A 16784-nucleotide genomic window follows, 5' to 3' on the forward strand; every position below is an offset into this window, starting at 1 on the left:
CAGTGGGTGCATTTTATGGATCTCGATTACATCGGCCCGAGGAAGGCGTGAAGGTGTCGTTTGTCTGTCGCTCCAACTACGAAGAGGTCAAGGCCAATGGGATAGAGATCGTGAGTAGAACGTTTGGGAAGTACACCATGCAACCTGCGGATGTGTTCAAGTCGATCGACCAAGCCGCCCAACTGGGACCATCAGAATCTGGGAGCAGGTGGGATTTTGTGATTCTCTGTACGAAAGTCCTACCAGACAGAGTCGACGATGCAGTATTGCTCTCGCCCCTTCTCAGAGTAGCCAACGACCACGACCGGCCTCCACCGACCTTAGTACTCATTCAAAACGGGATAGGCTTTGAGGATAACCATCGGCAGAGACACCCCCAGGTACCCATCCTCAGTGCTGTCACCGTCGTCAATGCTGAACAACTCAAACCCAACTTAGTTAGACACAATCGCTGGACTCGCATTAGTATAGGCCCCTATCTCAACTTCTCGTCTTATCTTGCGCATCCTCATCCTCCGATTAATCCTCAACTGGGAATTCATTCTCAATCTCAGTTGGAGCTCTTGGTTAGTTTACTACGAAGCGGGCAAATTCATGATGTTGAAATCTATGGTGAAAAAGATCTTCAAATCCTTCGTTGGCATAAATTAGCCATCAAGTCAGTATGGAACTTCCCCCTCTCCGGTACTGATACCAACCGACAAAAAACCATTTTCATATTCGTATGAGTTGCTTAGGCAAACTAATCCAATTGAAAATTTAAACTTCGATCCCATCAGTGCATCGATGAACCCGACATCAATCCTATCAGGCGGCCTGCCATCATCAGAAATGGTGAAGAACCCTCAGCTAAGATTACATCTTCAGGGATGTATGCAAGAGGTGTTTGAGGCGGCAAAGAAGATATTTGGGATCGAGAGTTTTCCTGCTAATTTCGCGAGCATCGAGCGGATCTTGCAGTCGACCGAGAAAGCCGGTGAAAGTTCGACAATCAAGCCGTCGATGTTGGTGGATTGGGAACTCGGAAGACCACTCGAGATCCAGGCCATCATGGGCTTTCCGATTCGGATCGCCACTCGCGCAGGCGTCAAACTCGCCAGGATTCAGTCCATGTACGCTTTCTTGAATCAGCTCCAGCTCGCCCGCTCCAAGAAGACTGGCTTGTGCCAAGCCAGAATTTGAAATTCTGGTATCACTGTTGCCTTTCCCCATGTTTTACCCAAACAATTTCATTATCCATCTTCGGGGCCTATGTATCCAATGGCAATGCTCTTCTCGCTCCAGAGATAGAGTTTATTTTACGTATTTATCTTTATCAGACAGAAATTCAAATGAAATATCGAAATACGAAGGTTACCTGGAAAAGCGTATGAGCAGCTGAAGTTATTGACCCAATCTTCCTTCAAAATTGTAGTTTTCTGTGAATATTAAGATCAACGTTATCTAATGGCAGCAAACAGACAACTCAAAACTCAAATGAGATTGGAATTATTGGGCAGTAAATAAATGATTCCTGTTATTTCTATGTCACGTCTTCAAACCTCCTCACGAGGTGGTTTGAAGCGCTTGCCGAAAAAAAAAGAGTTAAACATTGAAATATCTATTGCAATAACTTTCAAAAAGCAGTCTCAAAAACGGTCTAAAACTGTTCATACAACTGCCTTCAAGCTAGCGGTCAAAGTAGAAAAAATGTTTTGGGGGCGCGGGGTTATAGACAAGGGTAAGGGAACTGTGGGATTGACAAAGCTGTTCCAGATCGGAGAAAGTCGCTCCACTCTACTTAGTTTTCACCTTGCCCTGTTTTTTCGATGAAGGAAGCCAGTTGACCGGGTTCTTGTTGTAGCATGGCCAAGGAGGGACAACCACCTGAGGTAAAGAGCGAGTTGAGGTGAATCAGTTAAAAGTTAATGAAGGCTTTGCAGGCTTCCATTTGATCTCTTGAGGCCGGCAGGGCAAATAACTTACCAGGAGAGCAGTTAAAAACCCAGCGCCGTAGATTCCGAATGTCAAAAGCATGGATTGCAAGGCATATCCTGCGACCAGTGCGATAACCTAGAGATCAAGGAAACAATAGTCAGAAAAGGTGGGATTGGGAAAGGAGAGTATAGGTGCTGGAGTTGGGGATGCTCAACAGTTGTGAGTGAAAGGATCAGGTTGTTCAACTGATCAGCCTTCCTTTGGCCTTCAAAGTCAATCTTTCCTTCAAATGTGGCTTTGAGTTGGTCGACGTAGCCATCAATAGCTTTTGAGAGAGCATCCATTTTTTTGGCGAACTTGGAGACGGGTTTTCCTTCGAGATACCGTTGAAGTTCGCAGTTGGGTTGGTTGTTGTTGTCTTTGAAGTACCTTTGGAGGTCGCTGTTGCTGGTTGCTGGACTAGAGTGGAGTACCACGATTCGGTGACAGGCCAGCCGTCACTGGGACTCATGGCCTGTTACTCGTTTCATGCCTGTTGACCAGGTGTCTGAGCCTGTGACATCACATGATAATATGTACATACATATTTACATCCTGCGGTGTATGTACATAAATACATAAATACATAGCTGTTGGTTCGGGGTAGCTTTCGAGGGTTGCTGTAAGGTCGGGGCTGACCGGGATACTCCCCGATACGAGGTTGGACCGTTGTGAAGATGCAGAGAGGCGGTGTTTGGAGAATCAATGTACCGAAGCTTTGGACCTTATGTCGGACGATAAAGTGCGGGATTCATTTTTCAATCGAAATCTTAGTCAACCTACTTACAAAATCTCGTGTTTTCCTCTCGATTTCTGTCAAACAAAGAAGCAATTTGCGCCTGAAGAGCTCCCCGAAGAACATCCCAGTGGTGATGCAGTCCTACGAAGTGAAGCTTCCAACAATCCAACAAAACTCTTGTGTCCAATGGAACGATGTCGGTGTATCATTCTTCGAAAAGATGTCGGCCGGTTGGTCACCGTAAAAGAGTGTCCGGTAAGCGATCCTATCTTAACATTCACGCGATAGATCTTTCCAACAGGCTCTTTCTATTTAGCTTCCCGCACTCCCAGGCCACGTCTCTACAGAACAATCGACTCAGTGTTGGCTGGTACCCAGTCCGACAAGCTTCGAAAACATCGGATTTTCAAAACCAGTCGGACAAGTCGCAGGGAACGAGAGACGATGGTTATCATGTGGTGCTTGTGACTTTGGACCGCTGGGCTGGACAGAATCACGGACAAATTTGGCAAATCAGTTCTCTAATAATCCTCAGGGTCACTTCGGAAATGTGCTTTTCTTGTTGGGATGTAATCGAGTGTTTGCAGATGAATAAGTCAGATGATACTCCTACACCTCCGCCCCACTGAACCTCCAGATCATTCTTCAAGATGTATCCTTCCAGCCTCATACCGACCCCCTCAACAGTCACCAGTTAACGTGCCGGTACTTTGTGTAGTATTTTTCATATTTTGTCAATGCAATCAATACAAGCAGCATGTCTAACGTTCAACCATTAATCGATACTGAGCTTTCAGTTTCGGCCAGGGGGACTTGGACTATCTACGCCGGTGAAGGTCCTCATTCGCCTGCGTGTTCTGTTCATCAACCGTTCATGTATGGAGGCGCTGGACCGACATGTCGGACAGCTTTTTGTTTTTTGCAGTGTCTTGAATTTTTTTGCATTGACATTTTTTTTATACAAATTCATTCTCCAAGATGGCCAGAAGCCATCGGATTATTGGTTTCCAATGTGCCACAACCACATATACAGACCGATATGTATATTAATATGTACAGTGGGTCATCTAATGTTTTTGGCACCACATTTTTGAATGCAAAAGCTCAGGCCACAGCCTTTAAGTCATGATATTGGCTACAGGGGTGGAAAATAAGTTCCTAAGAATGATTATGAAATAAAAAAAAAAGTAAAAAGAAAAAAAGAAAAATGTGGAATTTTTTTAATTTCTTGCAAATTTCTCAGAATTTTCATTACTGTTCAAACCAAGGAAGGAAAAATTGGAGAGAAAAGTATGCCATACAACAAGAATGATAAAAAATGAAAATTTTTGAAACCATTGCCAATGATATTTATTGGATAAAATAAAATGAGTCAAATTAGTGGTGATTTGGGCTACAGTCCCTCAGTTCAAATGAAATTGGTTGATAACCCATCCACCCAAAAAATCATTGAAGATGGGTTCAAATTTTTTCATTTTTTATCATTCTTGTTGTATGCCATACTTTGCTCTCCAATTGTCCCTCCTTGGTTTGAACAGTAATGAACATTCTGAGAAATTTGCAAGAAATTAAAAAAATTCCACATTTTTCATTTTTTTATTTTTACTTTTTTTTTTATTTCATAATCATTCTTAGGAACTTATTTTCCACCCCTGTAGCCAATCTCATGACTTAAAGGCTCTGGCCTGAGCTTCTGCATTCAAAAATGTGGTGCCAAAAACATTAGATGACCCACTGTACATAAGGGCTATTGTGGCAACTCTACCTACTTTCTGCACCACATGGGTACAAAAGCAATGCCTTTAACCATACACAAAGGCCATCTGAGGATTTCCTACAAGTCTTACAGCTTTTTGGATGTCCTTGCAGAGGTTAACGGCTTGTTGAGTGGACTTGGGTCCCTGCGGGACGGGACCCGTTGACTCAGTCAACTTAGAGTGATTTGCGGAGGCTCCCTTTGCAAGGGGTACTTCGCGTCAGCCAGGCTGCACCAGGCCCTCCGAAGAGAGTCTGGTGTAAGTTGGCAAATCACTTGACAACCATTTTTCTTCTTATCCACTGGATAATGATTTTTTTGCTGGAATAAAAGGAAGAGGTGGTCTCAATTCCTCAGCTTATATGCTCTGAAATGCTGTTCTGACTCTCCTGGGAACCTAACCAACCCCCAATCAAGTCAGAGAGGAGCATGATAGAGAGAGCACAATGTCAAAAGGCAGCATGTAAACAGCTTGACCAACTCTTCAGGGCACCTAACCAACCCCCTGTTGAGTGATAAAGAAGTTGCCAAGAATGATGGGGGGGTTGGAGCGGGTTAAAACAGAAGAGGTATATATAGGAACCAGGCTGCTCTCCTGCCTGGTGAGGTACTTGTACTATTACAGCATTTATAACCAATCCTGACACTGACACATGTTTGAGTACTGCTACCATTGTATACATACACTTATACAGACTGATACTGATCCCACATGTTTGGCGGATGCTTGAAGCAGAATGTGAGGGCTGGGCTACTGCTAAGTTTGCTATATATAGGCTATGAAGATAATCCAAGAGGATTTCTTGCCGATTGCTTGAATAGTAACCTTACTTCTAATGTTTATTGCTGAATGCAATATAATAAGAGTTTGATTTTCTTGGATAAAGTTTTTTGAGGAAACAAAGACAAAGAATATCTTGATAAGGAAAAGAGAAAGAAGGAGGGAAAAACAACATTCAGAGTTGCAAAGTAACAACCAGAGCAAAGACAATCCAATGACGATATATTGTGAAAATATGTCATAATGAACATGATCTAATCTAATTAGTCAGACCATACACAAACGCAATTGGAAGGCATTCCGCTGCCCAATCAAAACTAAGTCAGCCGCATTACTAATCACAAAAAAATCGGCATAACTTAAGAAATAAAGTATGTAGGAATTGTCCTGATTGTTACAAAATAAGGTCAGCCTATTACCCTGAAAAAAATTTCACTCAGAAATTGTCTTGTCAACAACTTTCTTTTTCTTTTTATTTAATTCATTTTGAATTCAAAAGTTCTCTAAGTAAGAATTAGCCGCCACGGGAATGTGGTTCTGAGAGACCCACGTGTCCTCACCTGGTGTAGAGTTCTTCCAAGAGATCAAATAATCATAATTACCTTTCTTTACCGCCCTGACGTCCAACACAGCTCTTATCGCAGTCCAATCCACTATTTCTTTATCAGCGTTATATTTATCCTTAACACCCAAATTCAGGCACCGTCCTGCAATGTCATTAGGATTTACGTAGCGAACTAGCAAAGAGACATTAAAGACAGGATGCAGCTTTGGATTGTCTCTCAACAGATCCAACTTTACCGCGTTCAAACCAACCATCTTGACCACACTAAAAGGGCCAATATACCTATAGTCTAACTTTGAGTTAATACGACGGGATTGGATGAACTTGCGGCAAAGTAAAACTTGATCTCCTTCAGCGTAGACAGGCGCATCTCGCCAACCATTATTGTAGTAAGCCGATTGCTTGACGCGCGCTTGATGCAGGCACTCCATTGCCGTCTCTTGTGTGACCTGCAAATCTTCCAAAAAATCATCCAAACCCTTTCATCCAGTATTTTTAGTCATCATATTAAACCTAGGATGAAAGCCGTAGTTGAAGAAAAACGGAGAAATTTTCAAACTTGCCGAATCCATGTTGTTGATAGAAAACTCCGCCATTTCTAAACACTTATCCCAGTTATCCTGGTAATAAGAACAAAAATCACGTAAATAATCTTCAACGACTTGATTCATTTGCTCTGTTTGACCATCAGTCTGCGGGTGATAGGCGGTGGATAGAGCCAAGCGTATATTCAAAGACTTCATCAAACAAGTCCAGAAATTACTCACAAACGTACTCCCCCTGTTGGAAACAATTTTATCTGGTAACCCATGCAACTTGAAAACATGTTTCCTAAAACAATTAGCCAAAACCGCTGAGGAAGAAGCCTCTTTGCAAGGGATGAAGTGAGACATCTTACTTAAAAGATCAATAACCACCAAAACAGAATCAAACCTGCCAGCAATAGGCAGCTTGAAAATCATGTCCATTCCTATGACGCTCCATGATTTTGGATCATCCACAAATGAAACCAACTTGCCATCTGCCGCGCGTTGCCTTGCTTTCACCCTTTGACAGGAATCACAAGAATTAACATACTTAGTAACAAAAGACTTAATACCAGGCCAAGAAAATGTCCGCATCATAGTAGAAAGAGTCCTAGCTATACCCGGATGTCCTACCGCCGGCGAATCATGATAGAGAGTTACCAACCTAGACCTTGCGGTCGTAGGAACAAAGATTCTTCCTTGATGCCAGTAAGCATTATCAGCAAAACAAACCCCGGTCAGTACCTTCTCCTCCGCGGAATACAGACCCAAAAAATAATCCAACAACGCACGCGAAGGACGCTGAAAGAATAAGTCATGAGAAGAAAATGGAGTTTGAACCTGATCAGCATCATCCTCATTAATCTCACCGCAATCAACCATCCGCTTGACTATCAAGTCAACATCCGTACTCATCCTACATCCATCGTAATAGTCTTCTCTTTGACTAGGCCTGTCCGCTGGATTTCTAGACCCACTAACATGATATATCAACATGTTGAAGTTTTCCAAAAACAAGGCCCAAAATGCCTGCTTAGGAGGCAAGTATTTAGCAGTTCAAAAATACAACAAGTTAGAATGATCTGAAAACATCTTAACAGGATTTGCCGTTCCCATCAACCATACCCGCCATTCCTGACAAGCCAAAACTATTGCTAGCAACTCAAGATCAAAAATCTTCCACAAACGCTCCCGCTCCAAAAGTTTGCGAGAGAATTAGCTGACTGGCACATAATCCCTGTCAGAGTTTGGCTGACTAAGAACCACCACAATTGCGTAACCCAAAGAATCTACATGCACAACTCTATCCCTATCAAAGTTAAAATGAAGGAGGAGTGGTTCCTTAACAAACAAACTTTTCAAAGCTTCAAACGCTCCAACAGCTTCATTTGAATCCAAAAATTTAGAATCACTGTACTTTTCTTGCGTTAGCGTAGTCAAGGGTCCCGCAACAGTCGAGAATTGTGCAATAAATTGTCTATAAAAATTTGTAAAGCCCAAAAACTTACGCAGACCCCTGACAGTTGCTGGAAAAGGCAATTCCTCAATTTTCTGCAGATTTGACTTATTCATCTTGATCCCCCTGTCAGTAATGTCAAACCCTAAGAAAGTAACCTCACTTCAAGGATAATTAAATTTCCCAAGAAAAATACTCAAAGTTTGAGGTTGGGAAAATCATTGAAAAAAAAATCACTCTGTACTGAAAAAAAAGCGCAAACTGAGCGTGCTCAGCCAAAAAGATAAAAATGTGTCAGACTGAGTAAAAAACAATGGGGCACATTTTTGGGGTGATTTGTTGGATGGGCCTGCACAAGGCCCGCATGGGCCCCTAACAGGCCCGTTGGGCCCATTGAAGAAGTAGTATTTGTTTGGAATTCCAATGCTCTGCTAAAATGTGAAATGGGTCAAACTGAATAAAAAACATGGGGGTACATTTTTGGGGAGACTTTTTGGACGGGCCTGAATGAGGCCCACATGGCCCCCACAAAGCCCACTGGGCCCATTGAAAGAGTAGCCTTGGTTAAGAAAGCATATGCTCAGCTAAGAAATAAAATGTGTCAGACTGAGTAAAAACCCTAGGGGCACATTGTTGGGGAGACTTTTTGGATGGGCTTGCATCAGGCACATACGGGCCAACAGGGTTCCAAGTAAAAGGAAAGGGCTTGGACATATATTCTGTGAGTGCACAAATGTCATACAGATGTCAGTAGCCCTTCAATATCTTCTGTTGATTAGTGGTCAATTGGTACTGTTCTGAAACATCATATGGGCATTCTTAACCAAGACTACTTCTGGGTTGGCCGAACCAGCTTTGGGTGGGCCCTCACGGGCCTGATGCAGGTCTGTCAATAAGCCCTCCCCAAAAGTGTGGCCCCATGTTTTTTACTCAGGTTGACACATTTTTGTTTCTTAGCTGAGCATAGGCATTCTTGACCAAGGCTACTCTTTCAATGGGCCCAGTGGGCTTTGTGGGGGCCATGTGGGCCTCATTCAGGCCCGTCCAAAAAGTCTCCCCAAAAATGTACCCCCATGTTTTTTATTCAGTTTGACCCATTTCACATTTTAGCAGAGCATTGGAATTCCAAACAAATACTACTTCTTCAATGGGCCCAACGGGCCTGTTAGGGGCCCATGCGGGCCTTGTGCAGGCCCATCCAACAAATCACCCCAAAAATGTGCCCCATTGTTTTTTACTCAGTCTGACACATTTTTATCTTTTTGGCTGAGCACGCTCAGTTTGCGCTTTTTTTTCAGTACAGAGTGATTTTTTTTCAATGATTTTCCCAACCTCAAACTTTGAGTATTTTTCTTGGGAAATTTAATTATCCTTGAAGTGCCTTAGAGCAGAAAAACTTGCACTTATTTAAAGAAGCTTACAAAGAGAATTCTCGTAATTTCTGTAGAATGCGCCCCAAATCGGTGAGATGCTGCTCCCTGGTCTTAGAGTAAATCAATATATCATCAATATAAACAAAGCAACAGACGTCCAAAAACTCTTGTAACACATGTTGGATAAACTGCTGAAACGTAGCAGGAGCATTTTCCAAACCAAACGGCATTACCTGGTATTCATACAAACCCCACGGCGTGCAAAAAGCCGTCTTCCATTCGTGACCTTCCGCCACCCGTAACAAATTAAACGCCGCCTTGAGATCTATCTTGGACAAAAACTTACAACCCTGCAAGTTGTTCAATAAATGAGCAATAACCGGCAGGGGGTAGGAGTATCTAACTGTCAAACCATTCAATATCCTGTAGTCAACACAAGGGCGATTTGCCTTCCCCGGCATCTTGACGTAAAAGATTGGCGCCGCCGCGGAAGAAGAAGAAACTCGCATGAAACCTTTTGCCAGGTTATTGTCTACATAAGCTTTTAACTCATCCCTTTCAGTCTTACTTAGATTATACATTTTACCAAAAGAAGGAACAGCTCCTTGTTTCAAGTTTACCTGACAATTGAATTGGCCCCAATGAGGTGGCAAATCTGCCAAGCTCTCAGCAACAAAAACGTCTGAAAATGTATCTGTAAGCAACCTTGCTTCATTACATAAGGAAATCTCAGAAACATTCTGTACAACATCATACATTACAATATCTCCATTGGAACCACCTACAAAGGAACCAGAATCTTTTAACCAAAAATTGCCTAGTATAATATCCGCTGATGATAACTTGGTTAAGTGTAGCACAACCCAAGAAAGAAGAAAAGAGTTGGAGTCGGTTGGAATTAAAACATTCCCTTTTACATAAGAAACAATATCACCCGACAAAGCTGCTGAACCGTCAAAGGACTTGCATTTCAAACCGACCACCATTGGAAAGGTTTCTAAATTAATCTTCTTGGCAAAATTAATGTCAATGAACAAGGCGGATGCACCAGAATCAACCAAAACCAATACATCAGCCTTCCAATCATTTTTGATTAGCATAGACCCTTCAAAAAACGGTTGATTATCAGACCAAACACATTTCTTAATGTAATAAGAACACTTACTGTTTGAACCACTCATCTGCTCAGCCATGCACAAATTAAAGTAAATCTCGCCAGCCAACAAATCTCCCACATTGATCACATCCGCCGCCAAGGAAGGGTTGTCCTTTTTAGCCAAAGAATCTGTTGCCTTCTTTTTGAAAGGCAAGCCATCAACCTCAGCAAGATATTGCCTCTTCTTGCCTTTGCCCTTTCTGTCCGGAGGAGGTGAAGGCGAGTTACTTGCAGCCGGTTGAGAAAAAGGCTGGGATCGAGTCGGGGCTTGAGTCGTGGCTGGAACGTCTGATCAATTTTCAGGGGCCCAAATTGAATTGCTTTGACTTCCACCGCGCTTCTTCCTTCCCGTGAGACCACCCCATTCCTTCCAAAACGCCAACATATCTGTCATATCCATTTCTATATCTTCCCCCAACACACAACCTTGTCAATTATTGAGAGAATACTGTTTTTATTGGTGAAACAAGAACCAGAACTAATAACAAAATTATCAGAAACAATGAGAGAAATAGGATAAGAAACATGAACAAGGAGAAAGAGCATACTGCAAAAGTTGTAGTTTTTTGGGGGAAGTAGAACAGACAGACTCAAATAGATGATGTCAAAGAGAGAGTAGTAGTAGACACTGTGAGAGGTTTGGAGAATAGGAGACAATTGGTGAGTGAGGGGAGAGGCGATAGAAAGGTGAAAGTTGTCTGTTCTCACCAAATTGGAAAGATCCAATTGATGATGTCGAGAGATAGGGTCGGAATGACCAGAACCGCCGAAGGGGAGGTTGATGTCGAGTTGAGTTGGAGTTGAAGTCGACGGGATTGGAGAAGTAGAATGAGCAGGGAAAGGAAGAATAGAACAAAAGAGGGGAAGAGTCGAAGGCGGAGGGAAATCTTGAGGACTGAGCAGAGAGGTTTGAGATCGAAAGAAGATCGATGAGCTGCTAAAGATCCAGTTCGGTGAGCTCAAAGAGCCGTATTTATAGGCGAGGAGAGTGAGGCCGGATTGTGGTTCTGATTTTTTGGAATTGGTTGGCTTGTGGTTGAGGTTAGGAGGTTACGGCCGGGTTGTGGTTATTGAAGGGTTTCAGGAAGGTTGATTACCGGATTGTGGAATCAACAGTCGGAAGAGTCGACAGTCGGAAGGGGAATCAGAGACATGTTTTGACTGTTGATGGAAGAGAGTGGAAGAGACAAGCAGGGAAGAGGAGAGTGAGAGAGACGAGCGGGGAGTAGGATCGGGGATTGAGTTTGAGTGTCGGTCGCGGAGCTGCGGAGAGGTTGTGATTTCAACAATTATCATGCGCGTCGTCGAAAGTTCCTCCACAGCAAATAAAGATTTTCCGCTCTACACAAGCCTTTTGGAAAGCTGAGTAAGAAAATCCCAAATCCTTCATTGCTGCCGTGACCTCATCTAAATCCATTGGCTCTCCTTCAGATAGCTTAACCGGGACGGGTGGTTGTCGGGGTGCCAAAGATTGAGCAGTTTGATGCCTGCCAGCAATACGTTGACGCAAGTCGAATTGAGCTGGTGGTTGCTGCTTTTGATGAGAGCAAGGGTCCAAAATCTTGCTGACGCCCGCAATGTTTCTTGAGACAACCAATGCTATTGCCTGTCTCTCCTCCAAGCCCACAGTTTTGTCCCATGGTCCCCGGAAAAGCGCCAACTTAATAATGTTTGGATCAATAGCTTTGTTGTAAGCCAGGCATACTGTTTGCTCGGCCAACTTCAAAGGGCGTAACAAAGCGTTAAAGATGATATTGAATTCTTCAATCAATTTCAAACCCTGTCGAGCCGAATTAAATGCAGACTCCGCTTGCTCCAACTCATGGAAATTAGCAAAAGTACGCTTGATAGTTTTGAGGAAAGATTCAGAATCATGCAACTCAGTAATTACGTAGTCCATTCTTGAAGAAGCTTGCAAAGCCGGAAGATCCAGAATTGAAGCATTTTTTGATAACAATCCAAGCCACCACGTACAAGACGGAACCTCTTCATCCATTCGTCCAGAAGCAGGTCGGAAAAAACCCAAAATCCAAAGAATTTTCTGTTTTTCTGTATTGAACTGATCTCCTATTTGCTCAAAGGTATTGCAAATATAGAAACATAAGTTGTTAGTCTTGCAAGGCATGCCAGTGAAATAAATATGCGGCTCATGAGGAGGTTCAATAAAAACTTTAGGGCAATCAGTTGATTGCACGCCCACATGCTCCAAACAACCAAGTCTCCCAAACAACCCTTCATGGACTCCATCCACAACACCTTGTAAATGCGCCATTGATTCTTGACTCTTGGTCCGGAATTTGAGCAATTCAGCGTGGAAGATTGACTTCACATTATTCACGTTGTTTTCCAAAGAATCAATAGCCTTCTTGTCGTGTTGGGCTTGAGTCAACGGTGGGCCAGCTACGCTAACCGTAGCGTAGCGGAATTCCGCTAAATTTTAGCGTAGCGTTAGCGGAATTGGGCCTCTCTGCGCTAACGCTACGCGCAAAGAGTGCGCAGCTAATTTAGCTGTTAGCGTAGCGTTAGCGCAGATGCGCGCAATTGCGCTAACGCTACACACGCAGGGCGCGAAAGCGCGCGCGCTACGGTGCGCCACAGTGCTCTTAGCTGAAAAAAGGACTTTTTTACGCTAAAAGCGCTGTAGCGCAGCGTAGTGACTGTAGCGGCGCGCTAACACTAACAAACAATTGGCGCGCTGTTAGCGCCGCTGAAAAGTAGCGCAGCGTAGCGGCGCTAACAGCGCGCTAACGCTACTCAAAATGGGCGGGCGCTTTTTGCCGCTACGCTAACGCTAAGTGGCCCTGTAGCGTAGTGTAGCGTAGCGGCCCACCGTTGCTTGAGTATTCAATAAAGCAATTGAAGCCGCTGGTGATTTGATCAGGGTGGATTGATGACTGTTATCGACCCTTAAGTTAGACAACAATGTGGCGATAAAGGCCAGAGAAGGGCTTAGGCGGGTGACTGCGGCGAGGCAGTCAGATGGATCGTACCCGGTACAACTTTGTATATCATTAGATTAGGTTTAGCCCATTGTATCTAGTTTATACACGTTGTACCGATCTCCTTTTCTCTTTTCTTCACTCATCTCATTGTCTTGTCATTCCGCACCGCACCTCAATAGGTGCTTAGTTCTCCCTTCCTCCCCAACTTGTTGTCGGCCTCCCATCACGGCCTCCTTAGCTCACAGCTGCTGTTCTGGTTTCCTCAGGTTTGCTTGTTGTTTCCTTTTCTTTCTCTGTCTCTTTCTCGCGTTCTTTCTTTCTCACTATGCAATGCACTCATCTCATTGTCTTGTCATTCCGCACCGCACCTCAATAGGTGCTTAGTTCTCCCTTCCTCCCCAACTCGTCGTTGGCCTCCCATCACGGCCTCCTTAGCTCACAGCTGCTGTTCTGGTTTCCTCAGGTGCTTGGTTCTCCCTTCCTCCCCAACTTGTTGTTGGCCTCCCATCAAGGCCTCCTTAGCTCACAGCTGCTGTTCTGGTTTCCTCAGGTTATGAGCCCAGCGTAAACGGGCTACCGAGTCCTAGGAGTACCCGATTAGACCCTCCCCTTCCTTTCAATTCAAAACTAGCACCGTGGCGGATCAAAACTGCAAAACTTCCTATCAAGTTCCCGATCCGTCATCACAGAACCAGGCGGAGCCTTCCCTCAAGCCAGAAGACACAACTCCGCTAGCATCCAGCATCTCTTATCAGTCTGCTGACTCTGAATCCAAAGATAAGATTGAAACCTCTCTTATTCCTTCATTTCCATCCAAGCCCATCCCCCCATCTCTCTCTACCGTCATGAGCCTACCCAACACCACCAACATCAAACTTGTCACTGACAAGCTCAACAAGGACAACTTCTCAAGTTGGCGATGGGCAATGATCACAACCCTTGGCTTCAAGGGACTGGACGACTACATTCTCATCAACCAGACTGAAGAAATGAAGAAGAAGCCGGAGTACAATCAGCTGAACAAGATGACTACAAACTTCATTCGGATGCATCTCACCACCAACAACTTGGAGCGTTTTGTTTCCGACGTCAGGGTCTTTGACGCCAAGGCACTTTGGGACGCAATCGAGGCGCACTTCATGGCCAAGACCATGGAAAACGCCGCCAGTGCCATGGATAAATATTTTGATATCCAGTTTGATGAAGGAGACATGGACAAGTCAATCAAAGAGACTCGCCATGCTTATTGACTGCTCTGCAAGGTTGGTGCTGCCAAGTTTGGTAAAGCCGGTCTGACCGCTACGGCGGTGGTCTTTGCCCTACGGAAACTTCCACCCTCATTTGCGACTTTTTGTACCTTACAGTTCAAGGAATTCAAGGACGAAGACGTGGTTGAAATGGAGACTTTTCTCATTGCTCTCGAGAATGAGGTTTGGCGTCAGAAAGAAGCCCAACTTCAACAGCTCTCCCTTTCCACGGCGCTCGCGGTGTCTCGACTTCAAAACCCCCCGGAGGCATCCAAGAGGAAGGCGCGCCGAGTTCAGTGTCTTGGCGGAAAACATAATCCAGATGCCACCCATCCCGAGTCCGAGTGCTTTCAGCTTCACAAGGACAAGGCGATTGCTTATCATCAAGCAGCAATCAATTGGATGACGGGTGCGTCGAACTCCAAGGCCAATCTCAGTGCAACGGCCAACCTCCAGGATGCCATTGTCTTGGACAGTGGAGCATCCGGCCATTATCTCAAACACAAGGCCTACTTCGTTTCTCTTTTGGAAACTAATTCCTTGGTCTTTGGCGCCAACGGCGCAGTCATTCCCATCCTTGGCTTTGGACCGGCCATCATTCAAACATCCACCGGACTACTTCACCTCAGTCTGGCGTACTATGCGCCCAAACTATCAAACTCCCTTGTCTCGTTGACTCATTTCATTCGACTGGGATACTCACTGCTTCCTGCCGCAAATGGCAACCGCTTCGAATGCCGGAAAGGTCCCGACGTTGTCTTCATGGGTTCCACAAGCGAGAACGTTCTCCTCATTGACATGAATCCGCTGAAAGCGCTCTTGGCCTTCTCTCTCACTCCTCTCGATCTCCATTGGGCCCTCAGTCATCCAAGTCTATCCTATCTCAAGAAGGCCTATCCCGATCTCGATCTTCAATCGCTTGAGTGTGAGGTTTGCGACTGCGCCAAGATGCATCATCAACCCTTTAGCAGAACCTTTCCAACGTTCAGCTCCCCGCTCGACTGCATTCACATGGACCTTTGTGGGCCCATCACTCCTACATCTCGGGGAGGAAATTGCTATTTCCTGAAGATCATCAATGGCTTCACCAAGTATCAATTCATCTACCCCATGAGATGTAAGTCAGACACATTTAGTCTCTTCCGCATCTTTCTAAATCAGGCTGAGACTTTCTCCGGCCACAAATTAAAATTAGTTGTTTCAGACAACGGTGGCAAATTCTGCAACCATCAGTTCAAGGCCCTATTTGAAGAACAAGGGATTCAACATCTCACTTCGGCTCCCTATACTCCTCAACAAAATCCGCTTGCCAAACAAGGGAATCAAACCACCATCGAGAAGACTCGGGCGTTGCTAATGACCTGTGGGCTACCGCTTGAGTGGTGGGGGGAAGCGGTGGTGCTGTCCGTTTATCTTGAGAACCGCTCTCCCAACAGCTCCATTGGTTTCGCCTCACCTTACGAGAAATGGCACGGCAAACAACCCGACTTGGCCAACCTTGTTCCTTTTGGCTGCAGGGCGGTGGTGTACGAGGAGAAGAAATGGAGGGACTCAAAATTCTCTGCTTCTGGGATTGAAGCAATCTTTATTGGCTACAATGGTCACCACCACTCGTTCAAAGTCTGGATTCCTAAGACCAACAAGATTGTTGTCTCTCACCATGTTCAGCTTTTCCCAAAGACCTTCCCAATGTTCGACCAATCCGCCCCAACAGCCTCCCCACCGGTCCTCTTCGAATTTGACGACCCGGGCCTTCAGGCTATCCACCACTTGTTGGCCTCTCCACGAGTAGCTTCCGAAGGAGAGGAACATCATTTCTCAGACCTCGAACGGACTCCTCCTCCGCCCTCCGAAGATCATCCCCTGCCTCCCAAACCCCACCCAGCTCCGAGCCCGGAGCCGAGTCCCAGCCCTCCACCGCCGGCATCTCAGATCCTTGTTGGTCCAGCCTCTCAGAAGAAGGGCTACGCCTACGTCCCGCATTATGACGTTGCCCCGAAGAACATCTCTTCAGATGTAGATCAAAGCAATATTGTCACTGGATCTCAACGACATCGGGCGCTTGTCATCGTGGGGGAGCCGTCGTTGCATAATGACCCCAAGAAGTATGGTGACATCCTCGGGCGGATCGATGAAAATGAGTGGTTAATGGCGGTTGAGGTAGAACTCGACAACATCCGGCGTCATGAGGTATGGGTGGTGGCACTGAAAACACCTGGCTGCCGTGAACTGGACACCACCTGGGTCTTCAAACAAAAGTTTGATGCGGACGGCAAGCTACTCAAA

At 44.9% G+C, this 16784-nt stretch overlaps 2 protein-coding genes across 2 annotated transcripts; one reads left to right on the plus strand and one right to left on the minus strand.

Moving 5' to 3' along the window:
- Positions 1-1776: 1776 nt before the first annotated feature.
- PtA15_2A738 (uncharacterized protein) lies at positions 1777-2261 on the minus strand (the record flags this gene model as incomplete). Its single annotated transcript, XM_053166789.1, has 3 exons — positions 1777-1866; positions 1966-2052; positions 2133-2261. The coding sequence occupies 3 exons, from the start codon at positions 2259-2261 to the stop codon at positions 1777-1779; spliced, it is 306 nt and encodes a 101-aa protein (XP_053017976.1).
- A 567-nt stretch (positions 2262-2828) lies between these two features.
- On the plus strand, positions 2829-3324 carry PtA15_2A739 (uncharacterized protein; the record flags this gene model as incomplete). The annotated part of the gene is made up of 2 exons (XM_053166790.1): positions 2829-2935; positions 2997-3324. The coding sequence occupies 2 exons, from the start codon at positions 2829-2831 to the stop codon at positions 3322-3324; spliced, it is 435 nt and encodes a 144-aa protein (XP_053017977.1).
- Positions 3325-16784: the final 13460 nt, after the last annotated feature.

This window comes from Puccinia triticina, chromosome 2A, assembly GCF_026914185.1.
Source record: "Puccinia triticina chromosome 2A, complete sequence".
Classification (NCBI taxonomy): domain Eukaryota; kingdom Fungi; phylum Basidiomycota; class Pucciniomycetes; order Pucciniales; family Pucciniaceae; genus Puccinia; species Puccinia triticina.